The sequence below is a fragment of the Pogona vitticeps genome, chromosome 6 (assembly GCF_051106095.1).
Source record: "Pogona vitticeps strain Pit_001003342236 chromosome 6, PviZW2.1, whole genome shotgun sequence".
Lineage (NCBI taxonomy): Eukaryota > Metazoa > Chordata > Lepidosauria > Squamata > Agamidae > Pogona > Pogona vitticeps.
This window is the reverse complement of record NC_135788.1, coordinates 120,480,594-120,507,078: the sequence shown is the minus strand read 5'-3', so window position 1 is coordinate 120,507,078 and position 26,485 is coordinate 120,480,594. Positions and strand designations below refer to the sequence as shown.

At 50.0% G+C, this 26,485-nt stretch overlaps 1 protein-coding gene across 4 annotated transcripts; it reads left to right on the top strand.

Annotated features, from left to right (window-relative positions):
* The first annotated feature begins 489 nt into the window (after positions 1–489).
* Positions 490–17,778, top strand: LOC110082398 (thyroid receptor-interacting protein 6). Of its 4 annotated transcripts, none has more exons than XM_020799883.3 (10): positions 490–747; positions 3,585–3,803; positions 10,425–10,537; positions 11,021–11,137; positions 11,357–12,058; positions 12,664–12,754; positions 13,510–13,679; positions 15,236–15,414; positions 15,651–15,771; positions 16,633–17,778. In XM_020799883.3, exons 2-10 carry the CDS (start codon positions 3,596–3,598, stop codon positions 16,762–16,764), a joined length of 1,833 nt encoding a protein of 610 aa, XP_020655542.3. In that variant the 5' UTR covers positions 490–747; positions 3,585–3,595; the 3' UTR covers positions 16,765–17,778. The 4 variants fall into 4 exon arrangements, with proteins under 4 accessions (XP_020655542.3, XP_020655541.3, XP_072833287.2 ...); XM_020799882.3 differs by having other exon boundaries at positions 492–747; positions 11,018–11,137; XM_072977186.2 differs by having other exon boundaries at positions 493–747; positions 3,675–3,803; positions 11,018–11,137.
* The last annotated feature ends 8,707 nt before the right edge of the window (positions 17,779–26,485 follow it).

Genomic DNA, 26,485 nt, shown 5'->3' with positions numbered 1-26,485 from the left:
GCGTAAACTGCCCAGAAGAGCGAGAGAAGCAGGCTCCTCGCCAGCAGGTCCTGACACGTCCCTGCCTGGCAGCACCCACTCCGCCTCTGACTGCTACACCCCACTGCCCTGAAAGTTGGGGGGGTGCTCTCTGAACACGTGGCCCCTCCCTTGCTCCCCAAGAAGAGGACCCAGGCGTCCTGCCTCCTCTCTCCTCACACCCCCCTCCCACCAACCCCATAGCTCTTCTTGCCCCAGGACCCCCAGATTTCATGCCTCCCCCCCACATGCAGTACTCCAACCACTACTCCCCACGTCCTTCCCGGTGGGGTGTGTGTGGAGAGGAGGGAACAGAGGGGCCACACCCCCTCCAAGCCCCGCCCCCCTGAAGCTTTCCTCCCCCCCCCGTCCCCGCCCCGCCCTTACGCGCGCGCCCCCCTTCCCCATTCATCCTCGCCCTCCTCCTCCCACCGGAAGTGGCAGGAATTCCCAGGCGCCACGTGACCTCGTGGAATGCGGTGACGTCACCGGCGGGGGTCCATTAAGAAAAAAAAAGTTTCTTTTCGGGCGTTCGAAGGAGGGGGGGAGGGGAGGGAGGGGAAAAAAGTTTGAAAGAAAGTTTCCGCGCGAGGTGGGGGGAGCGCCGCGGTTTTCTTCCGCCCCGGGTGTTGGCGAGGATCGAACCGGCGGGGTTGCGGGACGGCGGAGGCGCAGGAGAAGGCTGGGCGCCCTCCCCCCCCCAGCTGGCCAGCCCCTCCTTGGGAGCAGGTAAGCCCAAGAGGGGCGGTGGCTGATTCTTTCTCCCCCCCCCCAATTGCTCTCCCTATGGGTTGGGACCCCGCTCTTCCTCTCCGGAGAACCTCTTACTTGGGGGGGCAGGTATGGAAAAAGGGGGATCGGGCCCCCTAAGTGGGGGCGGGACCGCACGCCTTCCGGGTAAGATCAGCTCGCCCCAGCCGAAGTGCCCCCCCAATAGACCAGGTGGGATGGGATGATGAGGGCGGGAGCCCTTTCCTCCCCAAATTCCACGGAGATTTTTTTGGGGGGGTCTTTCCCCCTTCCTCCCCCCCCCCCAGTGTGATCTGAAACATCCCATCGTCTGAAAGGAAGGAATCGGAGGCTAAGGCGCCTGGGTCCAGAGAGCTTAGGAAGCTTTCCCTCTTTTTTTAGGACTACAAAGCCCAGGTGGCTGGGGACTTCTCTTGCTCCCCCCTCAAAAAAAACTTGTGGGTTCTTGAAGCTGTACTTGGGAAACTAATCTAGATGATGGGAACTGTAGTGGAACCTGGACTACATGAGGCACGGCGGACAGGAACCGAACCTCATGCTGGTTGGATTCTGGGCTTTGTAGTTCCAGCACAAGAAAGTCTCCCCAGGTCTGGGGGGGGTCAAATGCCCTTGGCTTCGCAGCCCCTTCTCTCTGGAGCTGGTGGATGCTGGACGTTGTAGTCCAAAAAAAAAAAGGAACTTGTCTGGATTTTCCCTGGGTTATGTCGCAGCCCTCGCCCCCCCCCCCCCGGTTGCCCATCTTGCTAAATGAAATTTGGGGAGGGAGAAATCGGGGATGTGGACAAATCTCAACCTGAAGCCCCACCCAAGTCACCTGAAGAAAAAAGATTTTTGTGTTTGAACAATAGTAAAAAGCGAAGCCAAGCAAATGTATTTGTTGTGGGCCCAAAACTGAAATATTGTATCTGCAGAAACCGATACAGGCTCCCCATGAAAGAAAGTGGTCCGTTTCAAAGTGTTTCTCCCCTCCCCCCCCACCACAGAACATTTTTTATTTTCTTTTGGTTGTCCTGCTGGTCAAGTGAAAGACTGCTTTGCCTCTGAGCATATGCAGAGTGTTCCTTTTATACACCTCTGGGGGTCTGGCGCTAAGGGGGAGAGCTTTGCCCTTCAAAGCCCCAGGAGGGGTTTGTTCCAATAAGCAAATGTAGAATAAGGGACAATTCGGATACCGGACTACAGTGGGAAATCTTATATTTTTGAAAAGATGCTTTTGTGCAGAAGGAATACACACCTTGCCCTGATGTCATATGTGCAATTTATCCCCCCCCCCAATCTTGGAGGTGTGCGCGTGGCTTTTTCATTTGTGTCTCCTTTCCGTTGCTATTTGTAACTTGGCTCACTCACTCGAGTCGCCTCGAATATATCACACAACAGGCCGTTATTGTGCTCAGCCGCAGCACCGTTTAGCCTTTCTGGGTACAACTTTTTTTTAGGATGATTGTCTTCCTTAAATGAGTGGGCGGGTGGGTTTGACTTCCTTGCTGGACATAGGGTGAAGAAGAAGCCTTATGAGTTCAGAGTACATTGTGAGTTTAGTCTGTTTGTTTTTTCAATAACGTGTGAGCTACTTTGGCTTCGTCCATTGGGAGAACGGTGGCATATAAATATAAATAAATAAAATGGATGCTGCAGGCAACCGCAAAAACACCTCTCTTAAGCTGGTGCAAGATAACGTCAGACAGTTGACGGGAAGGTTGGTTTTTTGGACTATACTTCCTATAATCCCCCAACTGAGGGCTTCGGGGGTTTGTTGTCCCCTTCCCCCCAAAAATTAGCTTTTTAAAGTTCTGGTGAGAGGTGGTTGTGCTTCTTCAAAGACCTTTTCGACACCTTCTGTTTCTGTCCCATGTCTTCTCACAACCACACACACACTCATATATGTGCAGTGATTTGAATCCAGGCCTCCACCTTCTTTCGCCAGGACTGTGTCCCAGACCAGCTTTTAATTTTTATTTGGGACAAACTTTGTGGTGCTGGCGGGCCCTGCTGTGTATGACTTTGCAGTTTTTGCATTGCAGGCAACTTTGCTGCGGGCGAATCCCCACCAAGAAGCCAAATTTGCAGAGCCTTTGATGTGCAATTTAAAAAACGAAAATAAAATGGAAGTTTTAAAAATTGTGTTGTATTTTTCTTAGAACTGTCCTGTTATTTGGGTGCACATTCCCCATGTGGCCCAGTAGAAAAGAATTTTCCTCTTTTCCTTTCTTGGTTTTAAATAAAATCATTTTTTAAAAAAAGGTTAAAAACAGTCTTTTGAACCATTTCAGCAAATCTGCCCTCATGTTGCCTGGGTTTCTAAGGGCAAATAAGCAACAGGTTAAAAGTGACTGTGGAATAACAAACCCAAAATATATGCAGAAAGGACCGTATGGATTGCTTAGAAGGCTTAGAAAATTGTGATCATGGGGATGATATTTTTAACAAAGTCTGCGGGTGGCCTTATGAGAAATTGCTGTGTCATGTTTTTAAGGATGCAGTACATTGTTGTTTTAAATATTCATGCATTCATATATTAATTCATTTCTTTTATTTAATTGATCAAAAAGATGCAGCGGCTACTTCTTTACATTTTGCCGCCTGCAAAGTCCTTTGGACATTAACAGGCCAAAGTTTCGCCAACATCCAGAGTCCATCATGAACCGTCAAAATGCCTTGTCTGACTTCTGGATTGGCAGTGGATTTTCTTCCGCTCACCCCCGGGAACCCCCTCTCGGGCCAAGCCAAGAGTCCGGGGTCCTCGAAGGCTGTCGGTACCTGCTGATGAAACCTCGCTTCCTTGTTTCTTGAATACAGTATCCTCTTTTATTCCTTAGCGTTCCTCGTGATGTCTGGCCCTACCTGGCTTCCCCCGAAGCAGGTGGGTGTCCCGGGCCAGCCTGGCCTCACAGTTTCTGCCCCAGCAGGCTGCAAGCCCCAGAAGAGTTTTGCTTCCATTCCTGCACTGCCCAAACCGGCTTACGGATCTCAGGAGGTGAACGGGACCATGAGCAGCGCCACGGGGCCATCGCCTCAGTACCAGCCCCCTCTGCCAGGTAACGGGTCCAGTGCTAATGAATGGGACCCCATGGGGTCGGAATAGACTTCGAAAATATGGATAAACGAGGGATTGGTTTGTATTCTCGGAGGCTTTCACGGCCGGGATCCGACAGTTGTTGTAGCTTTTTCAGGCTGTCTGGCCGTGTTCTGGAGGTCGTTCTTCATAACGTTTTGCCAGTCTCTGTGGCCCGGCATCTTCAGAGGACGGGAGTCAGAACTCTGTCTGTGCTCTGGTTGAGTATTTATTGCTGTGGGATCAGCCTTTTGTCCTTTTCAATCACCGCTTCGATCTCGGACTATCTAGTTCGTTAGGCATCCTTCAGTCTCGAAAGACTATGGTGACGTGCTCTGTATGGAGGACTTGGAACAGTGTCTAGTGTGGCTGAAGAGGCCACTTCGAGAGACAATCTCTTCCACACTGAAGACAAATCCAATCTGTCCCCTGTCCAGCTCCCTGGTTTTGCTGCTTTTGTGACTTCCTCTTTGCCTCGGCCTGCTGGACAAGGGTCTCTTCAAATTGGGAGAGGCCGTGATGCACTGCCTGCCTCCAGGCTGAACGCTCAGATGTCAGGGTTTTCCATCTGTGGAGGTCCATTCCTAAGGCCTTCAGATCCCGCTTGCAGATATCCTTGTATCGCAGCCGTGGTCTCCCTCTGGGGCGATTTCCCTCCACTAATTCTCCATACAGGAGATCCTTTGGAATCCGACCATCAGCCATTCTCACGACGTGCCCAAGCCAACGTAGGCATCACTGTTTCAGTAATGTATACATGCTGAATATTCCAGCTCGTTCTAGGACTATCTCACTCTACCTTAAAGGTTTCTATTTCAGCTGTTGTAGCCCATCAGCCCTCTTCATTCTGAATCAGCAAGACTTTTCTCACACCCAACCCTAAAAAGATTCCAGAATATTTGACCTCCAAGACAACAACCTCTGCCTCAGTGGTCTTTACAACTGGTCCTCAATACCCTTACTTAGACCAGCTTTCGAACCAATGGCCGCCTGTAATCTTAAGCTACTTTCTTTAAGGGCATTGTTCCTTGTTGCAATAACATCTGCCAAACGTACCAGTGAATTAGCGGCCCTCAGATCAGATCCACCTTATCTCCAGTTCCATCCAGACAAGGTCACTCTCTATTTTGATGTCTCGTTTTTACCGAAAAAATTGTCTCTGATTTTCATCTTAATCAACCATTGATTTTGCCAACTCTGTTTCCTTCTCTTTCTACGCCCATCAAGCGCATGCCCTGAAAAGGACAAAAAGCTGATCCCACAGCTATAAATACTCAACTATCCCACAGACTGCACCAGAGCGCGGACAGAGTTCTGACTCCTGTCCTCCGAAGATGTCGGCCACAGAGACTGGCGATACGTTAGGAAGAACAACCTTCAGAACACGGCTAGAGAGCCCGAAAAACCCACAATCACCAAGGGATTTGGTTGTCTCTGTTTTAATAGTGTTGGTAGTGGCGGGGGGAATTATTGTCTGCCCAAAACCACATGGGCCATTGTAAAGTTAATTATAATTTAAGCAGATTTAGGACACAGCTTAAGTGTCTCAAACCAGGTGCGATGTCTGTTGCTTTGTGCTGGCTTTGGGTGAGGAATCCTTGTGTACAAAGTCCAGAACTATGATTTTTGCACGCACACCCCGGTTCCTTGGCAGGCCTTGGCTTGTGGCTCGCGCGGATGCAGTGCCTCTTGTCAGACCTGCTTCCTTGCCGGTTTGACAGCTGGGCTATCTCTAGCTTGCCAGCAGAAAGAAAATGACGGTCCTGGAGGGCCACGGTGCGCCTAGAGGCCCCTTACACCAACAGGGGTGGAAATATTAAATTGGGGGTGGTTCAGAGCCTTGTTTGCACAGCGAGAGTAAATGCATCTCAAAGAAGTTGAAAGGCAGAAAAGGAAAGATGTCATGATAAAATGGGTGAGCGACCCCCATGGAACTGACCGCCACATGATTTTGCAGTGCCATTGGTCATAGAAGAGCTGTTGGAACAAGACTTCAGAGCTCAACCAAGTTGCTCTGTCTTTTGGATGGTCAAGAGAAGGTTGACGATCTGCCACCCTTCACACTCAGAGTTTGAAGGATCCAGCCGAAGAAGAAAGAGGAGGCGGTTTTGTCATGCCAGGCTTAGGGCCTTTTCTTTTTTGGCTGGCCGCTCAGTGTTTGGAGCAACTGGCCAAATGGCTCACCGGCTTGACCCGGGGGCTTCAAAACCTGTGGCTCCTGCTGTGCGTTCCCTCTTCAAGCGAGCGCAGAATCACTGGTAACCTAAGATATTTTGCCGCCTGAGGCAGAGTAATGTGTGTGGCTTCAGGTGGTGCCTCCCTTTTTTGCTGCATGTATTGGAGGAGATTCAATTTGTGTTAGAGATAACACAAACACACTGTGTGCCCCCCGCCACTGCGAAAAGTTTATGCTCACAAGTACACAAGGCAGGGTGTTCTCTGTCGCAGGACCTCATCTGTGGAACTCTTGTGTGTGTTTAGTCGTTTAGTCGTGTCCGACTCTTCGTGACCCCATGGACCAGAGCACGCCAGGCCCTCCTGTCTTCTACTGCCTCCCGGAGTTGGGTCAGGTTCATGTTGGTTGCTTCGCAGACACTGTCCAGCCATCTCATCCTCGGTCGTCCCCTTCTCCTCTTGCCGTCACACTTTCCCAACATCAGGGTCTTTTCCAGGGAGTCTTTTCTTCTCATTAGATGGCCAAAGTACTGGAGCCTCAGCTTCAGGATCTGTCCTTCCAGTGAGCACTCAGGGTTGATTTCCTTTAGAACTGATAGGTTTGTTCTCCTTGCAGTCCAGGGGATTCTCAAGAGCCTCCTCCAGCACCACAATTCAAAGGCATCAATTCTTCGGCGGTCTGCTTTCTTTATGGTCCAGCTCTCACTTCCATACATCACGACAGGAAAAACCATAGCTTTGACTATTCGGACTTTTGTTGGCAAGGTGATGTCTCTGCTTTTCAAGATGCTGTCCAGATTTGTCATCGCTTTCCTCCCAAGAAGAAGGCGCCTTTTAATTTCAGGGCTGCTGTCTCCATCTGCAGTGATCATGGAGCCCAGGAAGATAAAATTTGACACTGCCTCCATATCTTCCCCTTCTATTTCCCAGGAGGTGATGGGACCAGTGGCCATGATCTTAGTTTTTTTGATGTTGAGTTTCAGACCGTTTTTTGCACTCTCCTCTTTCACTCTCATTACAAGGTTCTTTAATTCCTCCTCACTTTCTGCCATCAGAGTGGTATCATCTGCATATCGGAGGTTGTTGATATTTCTTCCGGCAATCTTAATTCCGGCTTGGGTTTCTTCCAGTCCAGCCTTCCGCATGATGTATTCTGCATATAAGTTGAATAAGCTGGGGGACAATATACAGCCTTGCCGTACTCCTTTCCCAATTTTGAACCACTCAGTTGTTCCATGACCAGTTCTAACTGTTGCTTCCTGTCCCATGTATAAATTTCTCAGGAGATAAATAAGATGGTCAGGCACTCCCATTTCTTTAAGAACTTGCCATAGTTTGCTGTGGTCCACACAGTCAAAGGCTTTCGCATAGTCAATGAAGCAGAAGTAGATATTTTTCTGGAACTCTCTGGCTTTCTCCATAATCCAGCGCAAGTTAGCAATTTGGTCTCGAGTTCCTCTGCCTCTTCGGAATCCAGCTTGTACTTCTGGGAGTTCTCGGTCCACATACTGCTGAAGCCTACCTTGGAGGATTTTGAGCATAACCTTGCTAGCGTGTGAAATGAGTGCAATTGTACGGTAGTTGGAGCATTCTTTGGCACTGCCTTTCTTTGGGATTGGGATGTAGACTGATCTTTTCCAATCCTCTGGCCACTGTTGAGTTTTCCAAACTTGCTGGCATATTGAATGTAGCACCTTAACAGCATCATCTTTCAAGATTTTAAATAGTTCAACTGGAATGCCATCACCTCCACTGGCCTTGTTGTTAGCCAGGCTTTCTAAGGCCCACTTGACTTCGCTCTCCAGGATGTCTGGCTCAAGGTCAGCAACTACATTGTCTGGGTTGTCCGGGATATCCACATCTTTCTGATATAATTCCTCCGTGTATTCTTGCCACCTCTTCTTGACGTCTTCTGCTTCTGTTAGGTCCCTCCCATTTTTGTCTTTTATCATGTTCATCTTTGCGCAAAATGTTCCTCTAATATGTCCAATTTTCCTGAACAGATCTCTGGTCTTTCCTTTTCTGTTATCTTCCTCTATTTCTTTGCATTGTTCATTTAAGAAGGCCCTCTTGTCTCTCCTTGCTATTCTTTGGAAGTCTGCATTCAAGTTTCTGTAACTTTCCCTATCTCCCTTGCATTTTGCTTCCCTTCTCCTCTCTGCTATTTCTAAGGCCTCGTTGGACAGCCACTTTGCTTTCTTGCATTTCCTTTTCTTTGGGATGGTTTTCGTTGCTGCCTCCTGGACAATGTTACGAGCCTCTATCCAAAGTTCTTCAGGCACTCTGTCCACCAAATCTAGTTCCTTAAATCTGTTCTTTACTTCCACTGTGTATTCATAAGGGATTTGGTTTAGATTATACCTGAGTGGCCCAGTGGTTTTTCCTAATCTCTTCAGTCTAAGCTTGAATTTTGCTATGAGAAGCTGATGATCAGAACCGCAGTCAGCTCCAGGTCTTGTTTTTGCTGACTGTATAGAGCTTCTCCATCTTTGGCTGCAGAGAATATAATCAATCTGATTTCGATATTGCCCATCTGGTGATTTCCATGTATAGAGTCGCCTCTTGTGTTGTTGGAAAAGAGTGTTTGTGATGACCAGCTTATTCTCTTGACAAAACTCTATTAGCCTTTGTCCTGCTTCGTTCTGAACTCCAAGGCCAAACTTCCCTGTTATTCCTTTTATCTCTTGGCTCCCTACTTTAGCATTCCAGTCCCCTAGAATGAGAAGAACATCTTTCTTTGGTGTCAGTTCTAGAAGGTGTTGTAGATCTTCATAGAATTGTTCAATTTCAGTCTCCTCAGCAATGCTGGTTGGTGCATAAACTTGGATTATTGTGATGTTGAATGGTCTGCCTTGGATTCGTATTGACATCATTCTATCATTTTTGAGATTGTATCCCATTACAGCTTTTCCCACTCTTTTGTTGACTATGACGGCTACTCCATTCCTTCTACGGGATTCTTGTCCACAATAGTAGATATGATAATCATCTGAGCTGAATTCGCCCATTCCTGTCCATTTTAGTTCACTGATGCCCAGGATGTCGATGTTTATTCTTGCCATCTCCTGTTTGACCACCTCCAGCTTCCCAGTGTTCATAGATCTTACATTCCAGGTTCCTATGCAGTATTTTTCTTTGCAGCATTGGATTTTCCTTTCACTTCCAGGCACGTCCACAGCTGAGCGTCCTTTCGGCTTTGGCCCAACCACTTCATTAGCTCTGGAGCTACTTGTACTTGTCCTCCGCTCTTCCTCAGTAGCATGTTGGACGCCTTCCGACCTGAGGGGCCCATCTTCCAGCGTCATATCTTTTAGCCTTTTGTTTCTGATCATGGGGCGTTCTTGGCAAAGATACTGGAGTGGCTTGCCATTTCCTACTCCAGGTGGATTGCGTTTAGTCGGAACTCTCCACTATGTCCTGTCCGTCTTGGGTGTCCCTGCACGGCATAGCCCATAGTTTCTCTGAGTTACTCAAGCCCCTTCGCCACGACAAGGCAGCAATCCATGAAGAAGGTGGAACTCTTAATGGAAATTAAAGTTGATTGAGAGGCAGAAGTGTGATTTCCTTATACCTTTTGGTTTTTCAAACTGGTTTTTCAAGCGGGCACTCAAAATTATTTTAATTTGATCTGTAAAGAGTGTTTTATGTACACACATATATATATTTTAAAAGTGTACATTGGTTTGGGGTGCCAGTTGGAGAAATGAGACTAATATTGGTCAGTGGCTGGAAAATGCACTGGGCTGACACATTGCTAGACTCTGGAACTCCCTGCTACTGGAGGCCAGCCTGGCCCCCATCTTGGCTGTCCTTCCGCAAGCAGATAAAAGACCTTTCTCTTCAGGCAGGCTTTCCCCGAGTGACTGGCTACTTGAGCGGGATTTTTAAAGAGATTGTTCTGCTTTACTGCTTTAAATGTGCTTTGGTGTTTATGGTTTTTGTTTTTTTTTTAAGTATGGCAGGTGATCCTTTTTTCATTTATATATCCACTGTTGTTAGCTTTAAGGACTCTCTTTTAATGATGTAAGTTGCCTTGTGTTGTTTTTTTAGGGAGAAAGGCAGGGTAAAAATATTTAAAAATAAAATCAATCCATAAATCTTTTGGTTGTTGTGGGTTTTTCGGCTTCTTTGGCCGTGTTTTGGAGGTCGTTCTTCCTAATGTTTCGCCCGTCTCTGTGGCCGGCATCTTCAGAGGACTGGAGTAGGGACTCTGTGCTCTGGTGCAGTTTATTTGGGAGTTGAGTATTTATAGCTGTGGGATCAACTTTTGTCCTTTTCAGGAGATTGGGTGATTATGGTGATCAGTGTGTTTTTGTAAATCTTTGCCCGCTCGGAGATGAGCTGCGGGTTGGTTTTTTTTTTTTTTTTTTTTTTGCATGCCGAGTAGATCCTGACCCCCTTTCCTCTCCCCCTTCCTCTGCCATGCCAGGGCCCTCTTCCCTTCTTCAGGACTCCTCTGCTGAGCATCGTTACTCCCCCGCGGACGACCGAGGGTCAGGAGGGTCGTGGGGCAGCGTTTCTCCTTCCGGCTATTCCTTACAGGTAAGGGACGGCCTGGGGAAGACGCCCAGTCGGTGAGGGTGGTAGAAATACTGCAGACTCCATGTGTCTCCGAAGGCTCAAAACACTGGCAGTATAGCATGCATTCAGATGAGTGAAATGACGATGCGGTGTGGACACCCTATCCTTTTTGCCGTTGGGACGTGTTAGAAGGTCAATTAACTCCTTGGGCTGAAAGAGGCTCCCTCACCCCATTATAGCTTGCCCCTTACCCAGAGCCCTGAAACTCACTGGGTGATGTTGAGCCTACCTGGTGGGGTTGTTGTGCAATAAAACGACAGGAGTCAAGTGCGCCACCTTGAGCCCACTGGAGGAATGACAGGGTAACATGTCAATGGATGGAGAAGTAACTTAAGGAGATGTGCATGTATATCTTCTAGCATGGAGGGTGGCAATGTTCTGGAGGGTGGGGGGAGAGGGGGGGAGTGTCACCTGATTTTGACTCTTGTCCCTTCTTCCCAGCAGGGGGCGCCCCTGACGCAGGGGCCACCCCGTCCCTCCAGCATCGACGTCCAGATCGACTCCCTCACCAGCATGCTGGCCGACATGGAGAGCGCCCGTCACCGCCGGGCCGAGAGGCAGGTAAGGAAGACCGGGTGGGGAGTTTTGGAGGCGCTCGGGGGGGGGAAACACCCGCTTTCAGGGAGTTATGGCTCCTCGGATCCCCAGCTGTGATGGCTGTAGGGGATTCTGGGTGTTGTAGTCCAAAAAATGAAGCCGTCCCCAGCTCCGGTTGTGGCAGGGCGTGATGGTTTCCCCATGACTGGGTTTTTGTTCTTCACTTTCTTTCCCCGGCTGCAGAGTCTGGAGTCCCCTCCGTATCCCCCCGCCGGGGCGCAGCCTGGCATCGCCAAATCCGCAACCACCTACAAGCCTGGCCTTTCTGGGACCTTTCCTCCTGCCAAGTCTTCCGGGTTTGCTGCCGACCTCTACCCGAAGAGCGTCCCCTACGGGGGCCAGCCATCCCCCCAGGTGCCAGCCTATCCGACCGCCTCGGCTCTGCCTTCCCAGTACGCTGCTCCGGATCGCGGCGATGCCTACGGCTCCGGCTACCCCCGGGCGATGGCAGTGCCCAAACCTTACCCGCAACCGATGCCAGCCTCGTACGCCACTGCGTCTTCCTCCGCCGGCCCGCCCTTCAACGTGCAAGTCAAGGTCGCCCAGCCGGTGTTGGGCTACAACCAGCCACGCCGCCGGCCCGAGCAGGCTTACAGTCCCCCCTCCCCCCGGCCCAGCTATGGGGCAAAGCCGCCCCCGCAGTATCCCTCGGAGCCAGGGGGCAGGACCCGCCCTCCCGACGGCGAGCCCTGGTATCCGGAGCCGCCCCCGTCGTACGGCCGGCGGATGGCCGAGGGGGAATTTTACGCCGGGCCCGGGGGCCACGCCAAGGCGGGGGGCCCGGGGGGCCAGTACCAGCCTGGCTTGGCCAAACCGGGGAAGGAGGAGGTGGCGATGGCTTCGCAGATGCCAGCGAGCGGCGGAGGCGTGAGGTACCAGCACCAGGTAAAAGTGGCCGTATCGGGAAGGGAGAATTAGGGAAGTGGGAGGCGCCGGAAAGCTATTTTTCTGGACTGCCGTTTCCGCCCCGCCCGCCCCCCCAGTTGGCCTATCAAGATCCATGGGGCGGAGGCTGCTGGATGGAGAGGGGAAGCTGCACTCTGTGCATGCTCAAAGGCACACTCCGGTTCTCTCTTGCTTCATGCTTGCCTGGAGGGAGGATAGGTTCTGTCATTAACCTGCGTTGAACGGGGTGCTCCGTGGAAGGCCATCCTCGGTCTTTATAGCAAGAGCAGCATCCGTATATGTGGCCCTTTGCTACTCCAGGTAAACGCGCTTTGGGACGTTGCGGCTCTCTGGGGTGCCCTACAGAACAGAAGGGAGAGAAAGACCAGGGAAGAGGGTGTGCATTATTGCTTTTCCAGCTTACAGATCCCGTCAGCCCCTCAAAAGACATCCAGGGGTAAGGGAACATGGGAATTTATAGTACCGAAACATCCGCAGAGCTGGTAGTTTTTCCCAAGCCAGGGCAGGAGAGAAGAAGGAACATGGGACTGAGGATATTTTTCCGTACCTCATTTTGTCCTTCTCTTCCGACCCCTGAATTCCAGGCTCCCCCTTGTCGCCCGGAAGAGGAGCTGGATCGGCTCACGAAGAAGCTGGTGTACGACATGAACAACCCGCCGTCGGGGGAATATTTTGGTGAGTTTTCTGGATTCGGCCGTGGCGTTCCCTGCCCCGAGGTGTACGTAGCGATGGCTCCCTGCCTTGGATAATCCAGGTAATTGAACTGCAACTCCCAGAAGCCTTCACTGTGCTGCCCAGGGGTTTCTGGGAGTTGCAGTCCAAGAACACCTGGGGGACCCCAAGGTTGAGAACTACGGTCTTCGATGGTCTTCTGTGGGGAACAAATAGAAAGCAGGAGTAGATGGAGGCCTTTAATAGACCACTAAATAAAAAAACGCCCCACATGCCGCTTGCTAGCTTTTCGCAGATCACAGCCCATGACTCCAGGCCTGCCCCGGAGAAGTCTGTGTTTCCTTTAGGTTTCAAAAAATGAAAGAGCAGGCAGGCTTTATGGACCCGGTCTCTCCCTGTTTCCCGGAGGCTGGAGCCCATAACCTTTGGTTTCGGTCGCTTGATCCCTGGGGCATTTGATAATCTGCCGTAGATTTGCTGGACCGGACAGCTGGTTTCATAGCTGTGATAAATAAATGAAACCTCCCTATTCAGAGGCAGTGTATCCCAGATCTTGGCAAATGTCTCCTTTCCCCCCCCCAAGTTTCAGCTGAGGGATCTTGGGAGCGGTAATCCAAAAGAGGAACCTTTCTAAATCTTGGATCCCCGGATATAAGTTGCCGGGCTCGTTAAGCCTGGCCTTTATGAGAAAGCACGGATCCCGGCTCCGCCTGGTCATTCTTTGCTTCTGCCTTTCACCGCTTGCCCTTTCCTCTTAGGCCGCTGTGCCCGGTGCGGGGAGAACGTGGTTGGCGACGGCACGGGCTGCGTGGCGATGGACCAGGTCTTCCACGTGGAGTGTTTCACGTGCGCCACTTGCCGCTGCCACCTCCGCGGGCAGCCGTTCTACGCCATCGATCGCCGCTCCTACTGTGAATCGTGCTACATTGTGAGTGATGAGGTGGGGTTTGTGGGGCCAGGCTTTTGGGGGAGGAGGAGAAGGGTTTAGAACGAGGGAACCTCAGAATCAAAAGGTCTCTTTTCCCCCCCCCTTTGGTCTTCAGAGGGATGGCATTAGCGAAGGGTAGACCAGCTGGCTAACGTAAACCGTCTGTAGGCCAATACACTTTGGCTCAGCTTTTGTCTCGGAAGCGTTGAAGTCCTGATACACAAGACTCGGTGTGTGGCTGTCATGAAAACCAGCTTATTTGTGTATGCGGCAGGGCAGAGAAAATTACAAAGAGGGAATCCTAGGAAACCTGATCCCTCGGCTTTTGGATGCACCTTGCGGTTGCCCTTCTAGGATTCCCGGTAGCATTCTGATCCAGTCCCCTGCTCCCATGTTTTTCTTCCTGACTGGAGATTCCCACATGTTTTCTGGTGCACTTTTAAAGATATGCATTTTAACACATTTTTTCTCATTTGCTGCACTGCGTTGATAGTTCTGAACTATGCTCCTTTTTAATCAAGTGCATTTATTTGCACACCTTTTCGGAAAATAAAAGCAGCTTCCTTTGAATCCCTAGATTTTTTTTTTCCCAAGGGGGAAGGAGGACGTCATTTTGGTGCCCTCTGGTGTTTCGATCCCATTCCTGCAGGGTCTGTGGAATGGATCAAGAGCAGGCAGAATCCCAACTTTTGCCAGCATTCCATAATTTTCCATTTGTTGTTGTTCAATCGTTAAGTCATGTCCGACTCTTCGTGACCCCCATGGACCAGAGCACGCCAGGCCCTCCTGTCTTCCACTGCCTCCCGGAGTTTGGTCAAATTCATGTTGGTCGCTTCGATGACCCTGTCCATCCATCTCGTCCGCTCCATTAGAGCTTTGCAATGTTGAGTTTTTGGACTACAACTCTTATAACCCCCTGGCAAGCATGGGCAGTTATCCAAAAAGCCTTTTTTTCTAGACCCAGCTTTTTACTTCTTTCTTTGAAGAGCAGACCGGTCCGTCAGCAAAGGGGATTCAAGCCAGAGTGAATACCTTTTTCTGAAGCTTTTTGGTCCTGGCAGATGGCTTTTTTCCTTCTTCTTCACGTGAATCAGCCAGAAACAGAAGCTGAAAAACCCCAGAGGCCCTCCAGATGCATGGCCGGTTGTCAAGGACAATGGGAGACGTAGTTCAGAACTGTGGGAGGATCAAAAGGTTCTGCAAATTCTGCTCTGAAATGCAAAAAGTGGCACCAGCATTGGATAAAAAGCGTAACTTCCATTTGTTCAGGATGGAATGTAGAAGACCCATTCCACTTTCAGAATGCAGCTCTCAGAAATTTTTTTTTTTGAACTACAATTCCCAGAACACTTTGGATCGGCAGAGAGGGCTCTCGGGGGACTTGTAGTCAGAAAAAAGTGATAATTCTTTTTTCACTTCCCAAGCTCCAAAAGGTTTTTCTTTCGTGAAGAACGGAATGGCTAACCCCTTCTAAATAGTTCCTCCTTGAAAATAAATCAGAATTAACTTGATGCCAAACGGTGGTTTGTGATCTTTTAACCGCTCTTTCTTTCTAGGTGACCTTAGAAAAATGTTCCATGTGTTCCAAGCCGATCATGGACCGCATCCTGCGAGCAATGGGCAAGGCTTACCACCCGCAATGCTTCACCTGTGTTGTGTGCCATCGATGCCTCGATGGGGTCCCGTTTACCGTCGACGCCACCAGCCAGATCCACTGCATCGAAGATTTCCACCGGTAAAAAAGCTTACTGCCAAACAGAGCTGATTTCTCTTCCCCCCCCCCCCCCGAGGTTAGCTGCTGGGAGGAACAGGTACCTTTATAGAAAGCCACTGCTTTCCCAGAATTTTTTTGGGGGGGTTGACCAAAGGGAACTGGCCACCTCGTGTCTGAGAGCCACAAAAAGCAGCCACAGACCGCTTGCCTTCTGGTTCCTTCCAAGCGGTCGTCTGACCTCCCGGTTTCTCTTGCAGAAAGTTTGCTCCTCGGTGCTCCGTGTGCGGAAACGCCATCATGCCGGAGCCTGGACAGGAGGAGACCGTGAGGATCGTGGCCCTGGATCGCAGCTTCCACATTGGCTGCTACAAATGCGAGGTGAGGAAAAAAGGGAAGGGTTGATCCGTGGGGGAAACTTGTCGGGTTTTCGGATGCTGTCGGTGGTTTTAGTTGAAACTCTGTCCAAAACACTTCAAAAAAAAGGGGGGGGGGACACACACATCCCAATGAATTTGAAGTGTCTATAAGGAACAGATTTGCATTCCTAATGCCGATGAACTGGAATTGGAGGCCAGAGATAGGAATGAGGAGAGAAAGGCCTGCTTCTGTAGTCGAAAAGAGAGAGAAAAGCTTTGATGGATTGTAATTTTAACATTCAGAAGGAAGAAACTGAGGTTGTTAAAAGGTTTTCTCTATGTTGGTCGAGTCATGAGTCCAAATGGAGAGGCCTTCTTCTCTGTGGCTGCTCCTTTAGACTCTGGAACTCCTTCCCACTGGAGGCCAGCCTGATCCCGTCTTTGCTCTCCTTCCACAAGCAGTTAAAAGACCTTTCTCTTCCGGCAAGCTTTCCCTGGGTGACCGGCTGCCTGAGTGGCAGGTTTTAAATTGAATGTTTTGCCTTCCTGCTCTGGATGTATTTTTTAGCTTTCCCTTTGCTTACCTTTTTAGTGTGAAATCGGTTTGACTCTTTTAAATCCTTGTACTCTCCTTGTGTTTTAGCTTTTAGATGTTGTGTTTTTAATGATGTCAGCCGTCTTGGGCCCCCTTTTTAAGGAGAAAGCTAGAGCAAAAAAAATTATTTTAAATAAAGAAATACAAGCAGCCCAGCCTGCTGGATTGATGAGGAGAGGTTTGGCTGGCTGGGAGGAAAATCTAGGGGCCGAGTGTTGGAGAGACGATCTTTCATTGCTGCTTCTCTTCCCAACCACTCTACCTTTCTCCCCATATTCTCTCCGGCAGGAGTGCGGGCTGCTTCTCTCCTCCGAGGGAGAAGGCCGAGGCTGTTACCCTCTGGATGGCCACATTCTATGCAAAAGCTGCAGCGCCCGGCGGATTCAAGAGCTATCGTCCAAGATCACGACGGACTGCTGATCAGCAAACGGGAAAATCTTTTCCCCTCCACGGAGGAGTGGGTCATCAGCAGCAACCTTTTCTTTTTCCTCCCTTCCGTCTTCCTCCTCAGTGGGGGGGGGGCGAGAGGCGGCGGGTGGGCATGGCTGTTTCTTTCGGCTTTTGCTCTTCTCTCCAGCCCTTCTTTCTTTTTTCTGCTGGGGGGTCACCCCTTCTTCCCCCCTCCCCTGAAATGTCCATCTTTTCATTTCTGCACCCCATTTAGGAAAACACATCGTTACCATCGAAGCTTTCCCCCTGTGCAGAACTTGAAAGAGGTGTGGGTTTTTTCTTTCTTTTCATTTTTGGACTACAACTCCCAAAATCCACCCGCAGCATTTTAGGAGGTGTACTGTCCCGAGAAGAGGGAATTTTCCTGACTTCCGACATGGGGATTTTTGTGGGGGGAAGGAAAGTGTTTGGAGCTAGAATTCCAGCAATAGAAGAGAGGCACCTCTTTCCTTCTCTTCCCCCCCCCCTCGCCATTCCCACTGGAAGCCGTGCGTGGATCGGAATCCTATCCTGCAGGGCACAGAGGGAGAAATAAATGATCTCCGCCTTCTTTCTGTCCCAGTCTTTTCCGTAGCCGAATATTCTGGGCCCATAAGCTGGTCTGAGTTCGTTGCTTCTGGGTTATATGCGGTTCCTTTCCTTTCCTCCAAAACCTTTCCAGATTCGTTCATAGTAAAGCAAACCAGCCACCCTTCCTGTTTCCACCACCTTCTCCCAACCGAGCGGTTGCTTGTCCTCCCAGATCCTCTTCCCAGCTCCCGGCGCTTCGTGTCCTTCCTTCTGAACTGCATCTGGAGTCAAGTTCATCCTTTTTTAAAAAAACAAGCTGGAGTTGTTACTGTTATTTTTTGAAAAAAAATGAAACTCGTACATCCTCTTCTCTCCCCCCCCCCCCAACGTCTGGTCTTCTTACCGCAAGGGATGTGGTGCGCATGTGCATTTTGTGTCCAAATTTAATTAAAGAGGTGTCAAATTTAAATTGCACCGTTTTTTCCCCCTTCTGTGTCTCAAGGAAGGGAGCATGGTAAATCACACAGAGAGGGAGAGAAGGAAGGGGGTGGTTGTCTCTACTTGGAGTTTGTGCTAAGACTGGCTTGGTTAGACATTACAGTCAAGGGGTGGGCACAATTGCAGAGTTTTGAATTTCTGGTTGAGTTCCTCTAGCGGCACAGCAGAAGTGTAATGATTCGCAGAGAAAAAGATCTTCCAAGTTTCCCATAGTAGACCACCCCTTTCCTCATTAATTGGCACTTACAGTCTCAGAAACGCACTCTTGAGACATTAGTAGCAGAAAGGATTTAGGCGGGCTTAGGCATCTGGCTACAGAGCCAGGGGCTGGGAATTCAATTCCCTGCTACGCCTCCTTGACAGGAGCTGTATACGATGGTGCCTTCCAGTACTGCAGTTTCAAGGTGGTTATAAAGAATAAAAAAAGGTTTTGTGTACTTACAGATCCATAGCAAACTGACAAACATGACTGCTTTCAGCAACAGACTCCAACAGAGTACAGACTGCCAACCTACAACAGAGAGGGAGAAAGACAAAGAGCAGAGAGGCGGGACTCTCTCTCAACTCAGAGGCAGGGAAGGAACAATTGGTTAGTGCTGGACAGACTGACAGTCAACCCAGCCCAGAAAAGACCTTCCCAACCAATCCTACTAAAGGCAGCCGGCGAGGCTGGAAAAACTCCAGAGGTTGGAGGAGTTACATTTTTTTGAACTGTTAACTTCTCCCAACCAGCATGGCCCACCATCATCAACAAGGAGAAAAGGTCACCTCAATGGAACGCCCCATTTGGGAGCTACAGAAATCTTGAGTGGCTTCTTGAATTGCGAAAGCCAAGTAATATTTTAGCTAAAGCTCACTTTGGAAAATACGTACTTAAAGGAAATGAATTGGAGCCTTAATATCAACAGGAGGAGCAAGAGCATCTATGAGCATGTGCAGAGTTCTTTTCTGACCTAATTACCCCTTATACCTGGAATTAGGACACAGGGGTTTATGGGATATGTAGTGTAAAACAACTTTTCCTTAACAATCCAGACGACTTGCAGTGCTGAGCGTACTCTCAGTATTTTGGGATTGCTGAAGTTTATAAGAGCTTGTCTTATAAACAGCCTCTTAGAAAGAAGTTTACAAGAGGTTCTCTGGCACTCGAATACAAAGCTAGTTTTCCAGGTACGATGTACTACAATTCCCATCATCCTTGTCCAGGAAACCTGCCAGGAAGGGGCTGAAAATTGACCTTTCAACTTACCCACCTTTCCCCACCTTTCCCCTCCCTCCCCCCGGAGAGCTGAAAACGAAAAAGAAAGCAACCACATCGGCGCACCTGTCTGTGAAAAAGACAGACAGACAAGACGCTTTGGGGCCGTCGGTAGCAGCAAATTGGTTCCCAATTGGAAGAGTTTTTGGGCGAGCCCGTTTTGTGAAGTATTTCTGGGACGCACTCCGAATGACGTGACTTTAGGACACCCAGCCAATTTCAGCTGGCCGAACATCTTACAGAATCCTTGTGGACTGGTAACTTACTCGGGTTCGCCCTTTTACGAGACTGAGCTGCGTGTTTGGTTGGAAAACAAAACCCATACGTTGGTGCCCGGAGCCGTAGCTGAGGCTCCTAAGGGGGAGGGGGTGCTGCTCAGCCCCTCTGTTTTGTTCCTTCGGAGACTTTGGGGGGGGCATACTAATCCTTTCCTTCCTCTGCGTGTGATGTGCGAGCCCACTTATAGCAACCCTAATAGGGCTTTCAAGGTAAATGAGTGTTTTCACCAGTTCCACGCCTGCAGTGAGTTTCCGTGGCCCAGCGGGGATTCGAATCCAGCTCTCCTGTCTTAGTCTGTCATTCTAGCCAAGACACCACACCAGGTACCCAACCCCTGGCTATATTTCCAGGTATGCCTGTCTCCTTTCGCTCCAAGGACACCCTGGCTTTTTCCTCTTGGTTGCCCAAGACGCCCTGTCTTCCTCCCACCCCATCCTCTCACAGAACCCCCCCCACCTGCTCACCTGCCTCCCCTGAGGGGGGCTTTCTTTCTCTCTCCTATTGGCTGCTCCCATCCCCTGGCTCTTCCTCCGATTGGCTGCCTTCCCAGAGGCAGGAACTGGTGGCATTCAGCAAACAGGTGAGTGCAGTCCACCTGCCATACAGGTGTGAGCCCCCCTCCTGGTAGCAACCATGAAGTCTCCCCAGCTTTGCTTGTTCCTGCTGGCCGTGAGCCTCCTCCCTGGAACTCCGACCCCTGCCGGTTCCCTGGAACTCCTTAGCCCTGAAAGGAAGGTAAGGGGCTTTCCGGGGGGAGGGGGAAGGAGGGGGGTTAGGTTTGGGAATGAGGGTCCCCTTTGGATGCCTCCCCCCCCAAAAAAAAAACCTTTTAATGTTCTCAAAACTAGGAAGAAACGGTCATGATTTTTATTTTGTGGGATTGCATGTTTTAGGTGAGCCACGGCTGGTCTCCTAGAACAGAAGGAGGAAATTGTGTGATTTTTGGGGGGGACTACAGTTCCTAGCGGTCTTGCTGATGGGATTTAAGATTCTTGTAGTCCAAAACCAGTAACGTCCCCCCCCCCATGCTCTGCGCCAGATGATGCTGGACGGAGACGGCCAACTCCATCACAAGGGAAGAGTGGCAGAAATGGTGGTCCTAAACCCATCTAGAGGGCTGTTGAGTGCCCCCCACCCACCCTATTTGAGGGGTCCCAAGGCAGGCAGGATGAAAATGGTGGGAGGGGGCTTGTTAGCTTTACACCTGGGGAGCTGTGTTTGCAGGACTCCTAGGTTTTGTTTGGGGTGGACTAGATGATCTCTGGGAGGACCCCTTCTGACCTCTGTGGCTCTAGAGGATTGGAGCAAAATGAGGTGAGATGGATGAAGATATTCCTAAGGGAAATGAGATAGTCATCTCCCCCTGCCACACACACACACACACACCTCCACATCTAGGTTCGTCATGTTGAGAGAGAGGGTGGGCTCACAGATGATAGGGGGAGAGGGGATCGGCCGCCGCATTTCCTGACACCCGTGAAACCTGCTCTAAAGGAGATTTCCACAGTAGAAAATGCCTTGGGGACCACCTTCCACCCCTAGCATGCTGGCTGGATGGGTGTTGTAGTCCAACGGGGAGTGGGGGAGCACAGACAGCAAAAAAAACCCAACAACCTCAAAATAGGTTCTAAGGCTGTAAAGGTGACAATTCCTTCTTTATGGGCCTGGAAGAGGGAAGAATGATGGCTTTTTAATTCTGAACGAGATCTGAAACATCGTTCCCCACCTAAATTAGGATGAGTTTGGGGAAACTGGATTGGAAGACGCTGACACCCATGCGCCCCAGCCATCCTAGGGGAACGCTGGGCCATGTTGTCCAAACGAGGAACTTTCCTTCCCCACTGAGTTCTGAAACCGCTCTCTTGAACCCTGTGCTCACCTCAGTCTCCCTTCTTTGCTCTCTCTCTCCCTCTTCTTCCCTTTTCCCCTTTCTGCCTCTCTGTCCTCCCCCCCCACGCACACCCCGAAAAAGGAGGACGCCTCCCCGGGCCGCCTTTTCCTGCGAGCCATCGCGGGCCTCCACCGCCCCCCGCAAGCGGGCCCCCACCGGTCTGGCCTGCCGCCGGTTCCAGGGAAGCCCCCCCGGGAACGCAAAGCCGGCTGCAAGAGCTTCTTCTGGAAGACACTGACCTCCTGTTAGACTTTCCGGGTTTTGGAGGCAGGATTTGCACTCAGCTCCTCCGAAAGATCCACGTCTCTCTCTCTCGTTTTGCCACAATCCCACGTTTTCCCCGGAGAACTCCTGTATCATCTCGAGAGCCGGACCGCCTCCGTTTTTCCTCCTTTCCACCTTTCTCTGCTATGTATCCAGTTCTCTCTCTTTCCAGGGAATACCTGTGAAATATTAAAACTTTCTTTAGCAACTGTACGATGTTTGTGGCTGCAATAAAACACAGTCTGGCGGTGTTTGCCTTCACTTGGGGGCGATCGTTTTTCCTAATGGTGTGAGCCACTGGTATCCCGGCCACCTGGTGTAGTTCGGATAGTCCCCGAAACACATGACATATAATTATTTACTTAAAATATTTTTACTCCGCCTTCCTTTAAAAGGACCCAAGATTGAAGTGTTCAGTGCATTGAAGTGTTTGTTGGTATTCCGTGTCAAGTGCATTCAAAGAGACAGGGCAGCTGACATAATTAAACGACAACATTTAAAGCTGAAAACAAAAAGGACACAAATATTAGGAAGGAACAAACAAACACCACTCCGAGACACGGTAAACATAAGCAATACTAAAAATACAAAGCAATAATGCATAGTAATCCATTTAAAAACTCCACTCAGGCAGCCAGCTGGGGGAAGGTTGCCTCAAGAGAAAAATCTCTGCCTGCTTAATAGTTTGTTGTTGTTTAGTCGTTAAGCCGTGTCCAACTCTTCGTGGCCCCATGGACCAGAGCACGCCAGGCCCTCCTCTCTTCCACGGCCTCCCGGAGTCGGGTCAGATTCATGTTGGTTAATATAATATAATATAATATAATATAATATAATATAATATAATATAATATAATATAATATAATATAATATAATATAATATAATGTGATGCAATGCAGTGCAATGCAGTGCAATGCAGTGCAATGCAATGCAATGCAATGCAATGCAATGCAATGCAAATATGTGACATTTGATACAGCTAGTGTGCAACACATGGTTACACCACGCTTAACTTTGATTATGGAAGCTAAGCACATTTGGGCCTGGTTAGCTTTGTGGATGGGAGACACACCCCACCCACCCCAGTTAGGCAGAGTCCTTTACTGTGGAGGAAGGGGTTTGGGTATAGCAAATTCTGACCTATTTTGCCGTTCTTGAAATTAGCATCGTTGCACCATAACACAGCAGTGCGTTCTTGTCTGTTGTTGTCCTCGGTGAGACTGAGGGGGTGCCCATTTCTGTAAACCTACCTAAGTTGAAGCCGCAGCAAACGCCTGTCTTGCTGGATCCGTCGCAGAAGGGCCAAGAAAGGAGGCTTTAGGAGGGGTCGGTGGGGAGGGGGTCGTTTTGAGCCAAGGTTGCTGGGATAAGCATACCCATGCAGGCTTAATTTTGCAGAACAAAAAACCACACAAATAAACAAAACAAAAAAACAGGCTGGAATCATTTCATTGAAATTTCACGAACCACAACGGTCATGGAGGAGTTTGTTCTCTTGAAAATGTGGTTCACCAAACGTTGGGAAAGTAAGTGTTTGTCAGTATTCCGTGTCAAGCCGAAACAGATGGGACAGATCTCTTACCAACACAGTTGAAGTTCATTGATTGAAAATCAGTCAGGAGACGAGTGCAGGACAGAGAAGCTTTTCTTCGTCTGGTTACCTCTTATCTAGCCTTCAGTCCTTCTGGTTCGCCGCCCCCCCCCCCCAAAAAAAACCCTGACCCGTTCCAAAGTTGTCTCACTCACTCAGTCTCCTCCAGGACTGCTGTTTACATACTGTAAGAGGCACATATAATTTGGATTCAATTAACACCACGTCTAATGCCGTCCTGAGCGTGAAAGCACACTGATAAATCAGACCTGGAGAAGCTGTACCTGTTGAATTAACTACCTGTTGTGCAACTCCTGCAAGATGAAATGTCAAGGTTAAAGAGAAACACTCTGCCAGGGGAGAAGAAGAGTTTTTCCAGGTGTTGCTGGCCCACAGTTTCCATCATCCCTAGCCAATACGGCCGAGGGCAAGGAATCATGGGCATTGTAGTCCAATCACACAGGCTGCCAATGGGCTACTGAATCAGTGGTTCCACATCGTTTTGGACCAGGTTGTAACTCCTTTGTCCTCATGGGAGTTGGGCTCCGACAGCTGCCTGCGTGAAGTTAGTTTGGCCCTGAGATAAAGGGGAGCCTTCCTTGTTATGGAGATTCGGCATGGGGTGGGGTTTCAAAAAACAGGGTGTTTCTGTGGCCACCCTGCTTGCCCCAGGCATTTTCCTGGCCCTTGGGAAGAACCCTTACAGAGTTTTATACTTGCTAATTAGTTTATGATCCCAGAATCCAGCCAGGGAGCCACTAGGACCCCATAATTCCATACTCATGCACACCCACCCACACCCACACCCACAGCAGAAACCACAGCTCTTTCTGACTTTGGCCGGGGAGGGTTAACAATCCGTGGGTGGTCAACTCCCCCCCCTCCCCACAGTCTCCAAATGGGTCCACTTTGCTTCTCACGCATCTCCTAACTTTGTTCCTTGATGGAGATTAAAGCTGATGAGGAATTTTTGGGTTTTAATTACCCCCCGCGGTGGTGCGGAAGACAGTGTGGGCTGACTGAAGGGTACGAGGAGACAGCGGGGCCCATCAGCCACAGAGGCCGGCCAACCGCCTGCCCGCCCCCTTCATCCCCGATTTTCTGCTAACGAGGACTGGAAAGGTTCCAGCTGAGCCGCCTTCTCCTTTTCCCTGGTTATTCCCCTGGGGCCCAGATCCGAAGAGAAAGCGCCTGGGCAAAGCCACACCGATATGATCCCCCAGCACGGCCAAGGGAACTGCAGATTACGAGGACCATGGCTGGTGGATGCTGGGTGTGGTAGTTCTCCAAAGAGAGAGGGAAAGAGAAAACTGTGCTATTGTTCAGTTTAATTAAGAAGAACCATAACCGTCAAACGGCAGGGCTGGAAGGGACCCCCAGAGATCATGAAGTCCAACCGCTGTCCATGAGGCACGACGGGGGAATCGAACCTCCCAACCTGAATGATCCAGCAATTCTCTTCCACCGGATCATTTCCCCCCCCCCTTTACAACTTTGAGTGCTTCAGTTTGGTCTTACAGCAGGTAACAAGAGACCTCACCCCGTCACATTACAGTATTTCACAATCAGATTTCCCCCCCAAAAAAACAAGCCAAAATGGAACCACACGGCAAGCAAAGTTGTTTTTTTAAAAATGGGGCAACTGCACCAGCTGTTTGGAGGAACCTCAGGCCCCTCTTGACACTCTTGGGGAGGGCAAAGTCGGGAGAGGGTGACGAAATGAAATGCACAGCTGGAGAGACGAAAAGAGAAAGTCACCCACGCAAGACGCCACCGAAGACGCCAATGCCTGTTGACAGCTGCCTTGCAGGAGGCAAACTCAACTGTGGGCACAGGGGAGCGATCTTTGGAGTTTTGCAACTTCATGGAGTTGTTTGCTGTCCTTCCGTGCCACGAAGGCGCTTCCCACTTATGGCCACGCTATGAATAGGCGACCTCCGAAACGTCCCGTCCTAAACAGGCCTGCTTGTGAACTCAAGCCTGTGGCTTCCTTCAAGGAGTCCGTTCATCTCATATTCAAGTCTTCCTCTTTTCCTGCTGCCTTTCACCTTTCCCCGCATCCTTGTCTTTCCCAGGGAGCCACGGCCTGCCTCCAAGGAAGGTCGCCGTGCGGTCACAAGAGGCTGCAAAAGCATTGCATTGGAAAATCCCTTAGGGATTTTGGGAGTTGTAGTCCAAAAAGCTTTCCTCTCGTCCTGTGCGGAAAGCGAGGCTGCCCTTAAGTGAGCTGAGTCCTTGAATGCCCTTAAAGCGGCTGTTTCAGCAGTTGAGTGCTTGACCGGGTCACTCGTTAAAAGGCCCTGATGGACTGGATAGAATATCCAGAGGCGAGATGGCGGCGGGACCACGGGCCCAAAGAACAGATGATGTAAAGGGAGATATGTGATCATCTTTGAATAGCTGAGGGGACTCCATTGTCACTCTGTGCCATCAAAACTGGGTAGCGGAGTGGTTTCGGCAGAGGCTGCGAGTTCGATTCCTGCCGTTATTGCCTTTTCCAGCGAGGCTGGCCTTTTCACACTAAGTCCAAAACACCCGCGCCTGAGTCATCATTCTAGCTTCTAAGGAATGCTTCGGCTTGATTTGATCCCCCACCCCCACCCCACTCATCCACCCCCAAAATTTGCTTTTCTGGCTGTCGGAATCTACGAAAATCTCCTCCAACACGTTTTGAATCAGTCAACACTTTTTCCTCTCCGTTTTCTTAACGGCCTAGCCTCTACGTCCGTAAATAGTAATCGGGAACATCAAAGTAGGTCCCTCGGCAGCAGCACCTCCCGTCACTTCTGTGCTTGTCTGGGCAAGTGTAAATTCAGTTAACTCTCTAGTCCTCACTGGTTATATACTTAAAACCAGCCAAAAGGTGGCAAAAGAGTCACTTACTTCGTAAGGGCCATACAGAGACTGAAAAACAAGGGCTGGTAAATTTAATAGGTACAAAGATGGGCACAAACCGGTTCGTCTCAGTTCGCCCCAGTTCGTAAAGGTAGGAGTACGGGTGCTGCCACTCCCCTTCCCTGCCTCCTCAGCTAATCAGCCCCTCACCTTGCTGGCTTTCCCCCCGCCTCCTCAGCTAATCTCCCAGTCACAAGCAAGAGCACAGGCTTCTCTGCCACACCCCCTTGGCTGATCTGCCAGTCAGAGAAAAGGGCGGGGCAGAGAAACTGCTGTCGGGATTGGCAGATCGGTTGAAGATCATGGAGGCGGGGCCTGACGAGGGGCTGACTGAGCCAGCGGTGCGGACGCCTTGATGAACGGGGACGAACCGGTTCGTGCCCATCTCTAGTACAGAGCCTGGGCGAAGTCACTCTTTAGATATCACAACCTGCAAAATCGACTTGTACTCACCAGGCACTGCAAAAAAGTTGTACTTTTCCAAGTTATGCTCTGAATTTTTACAA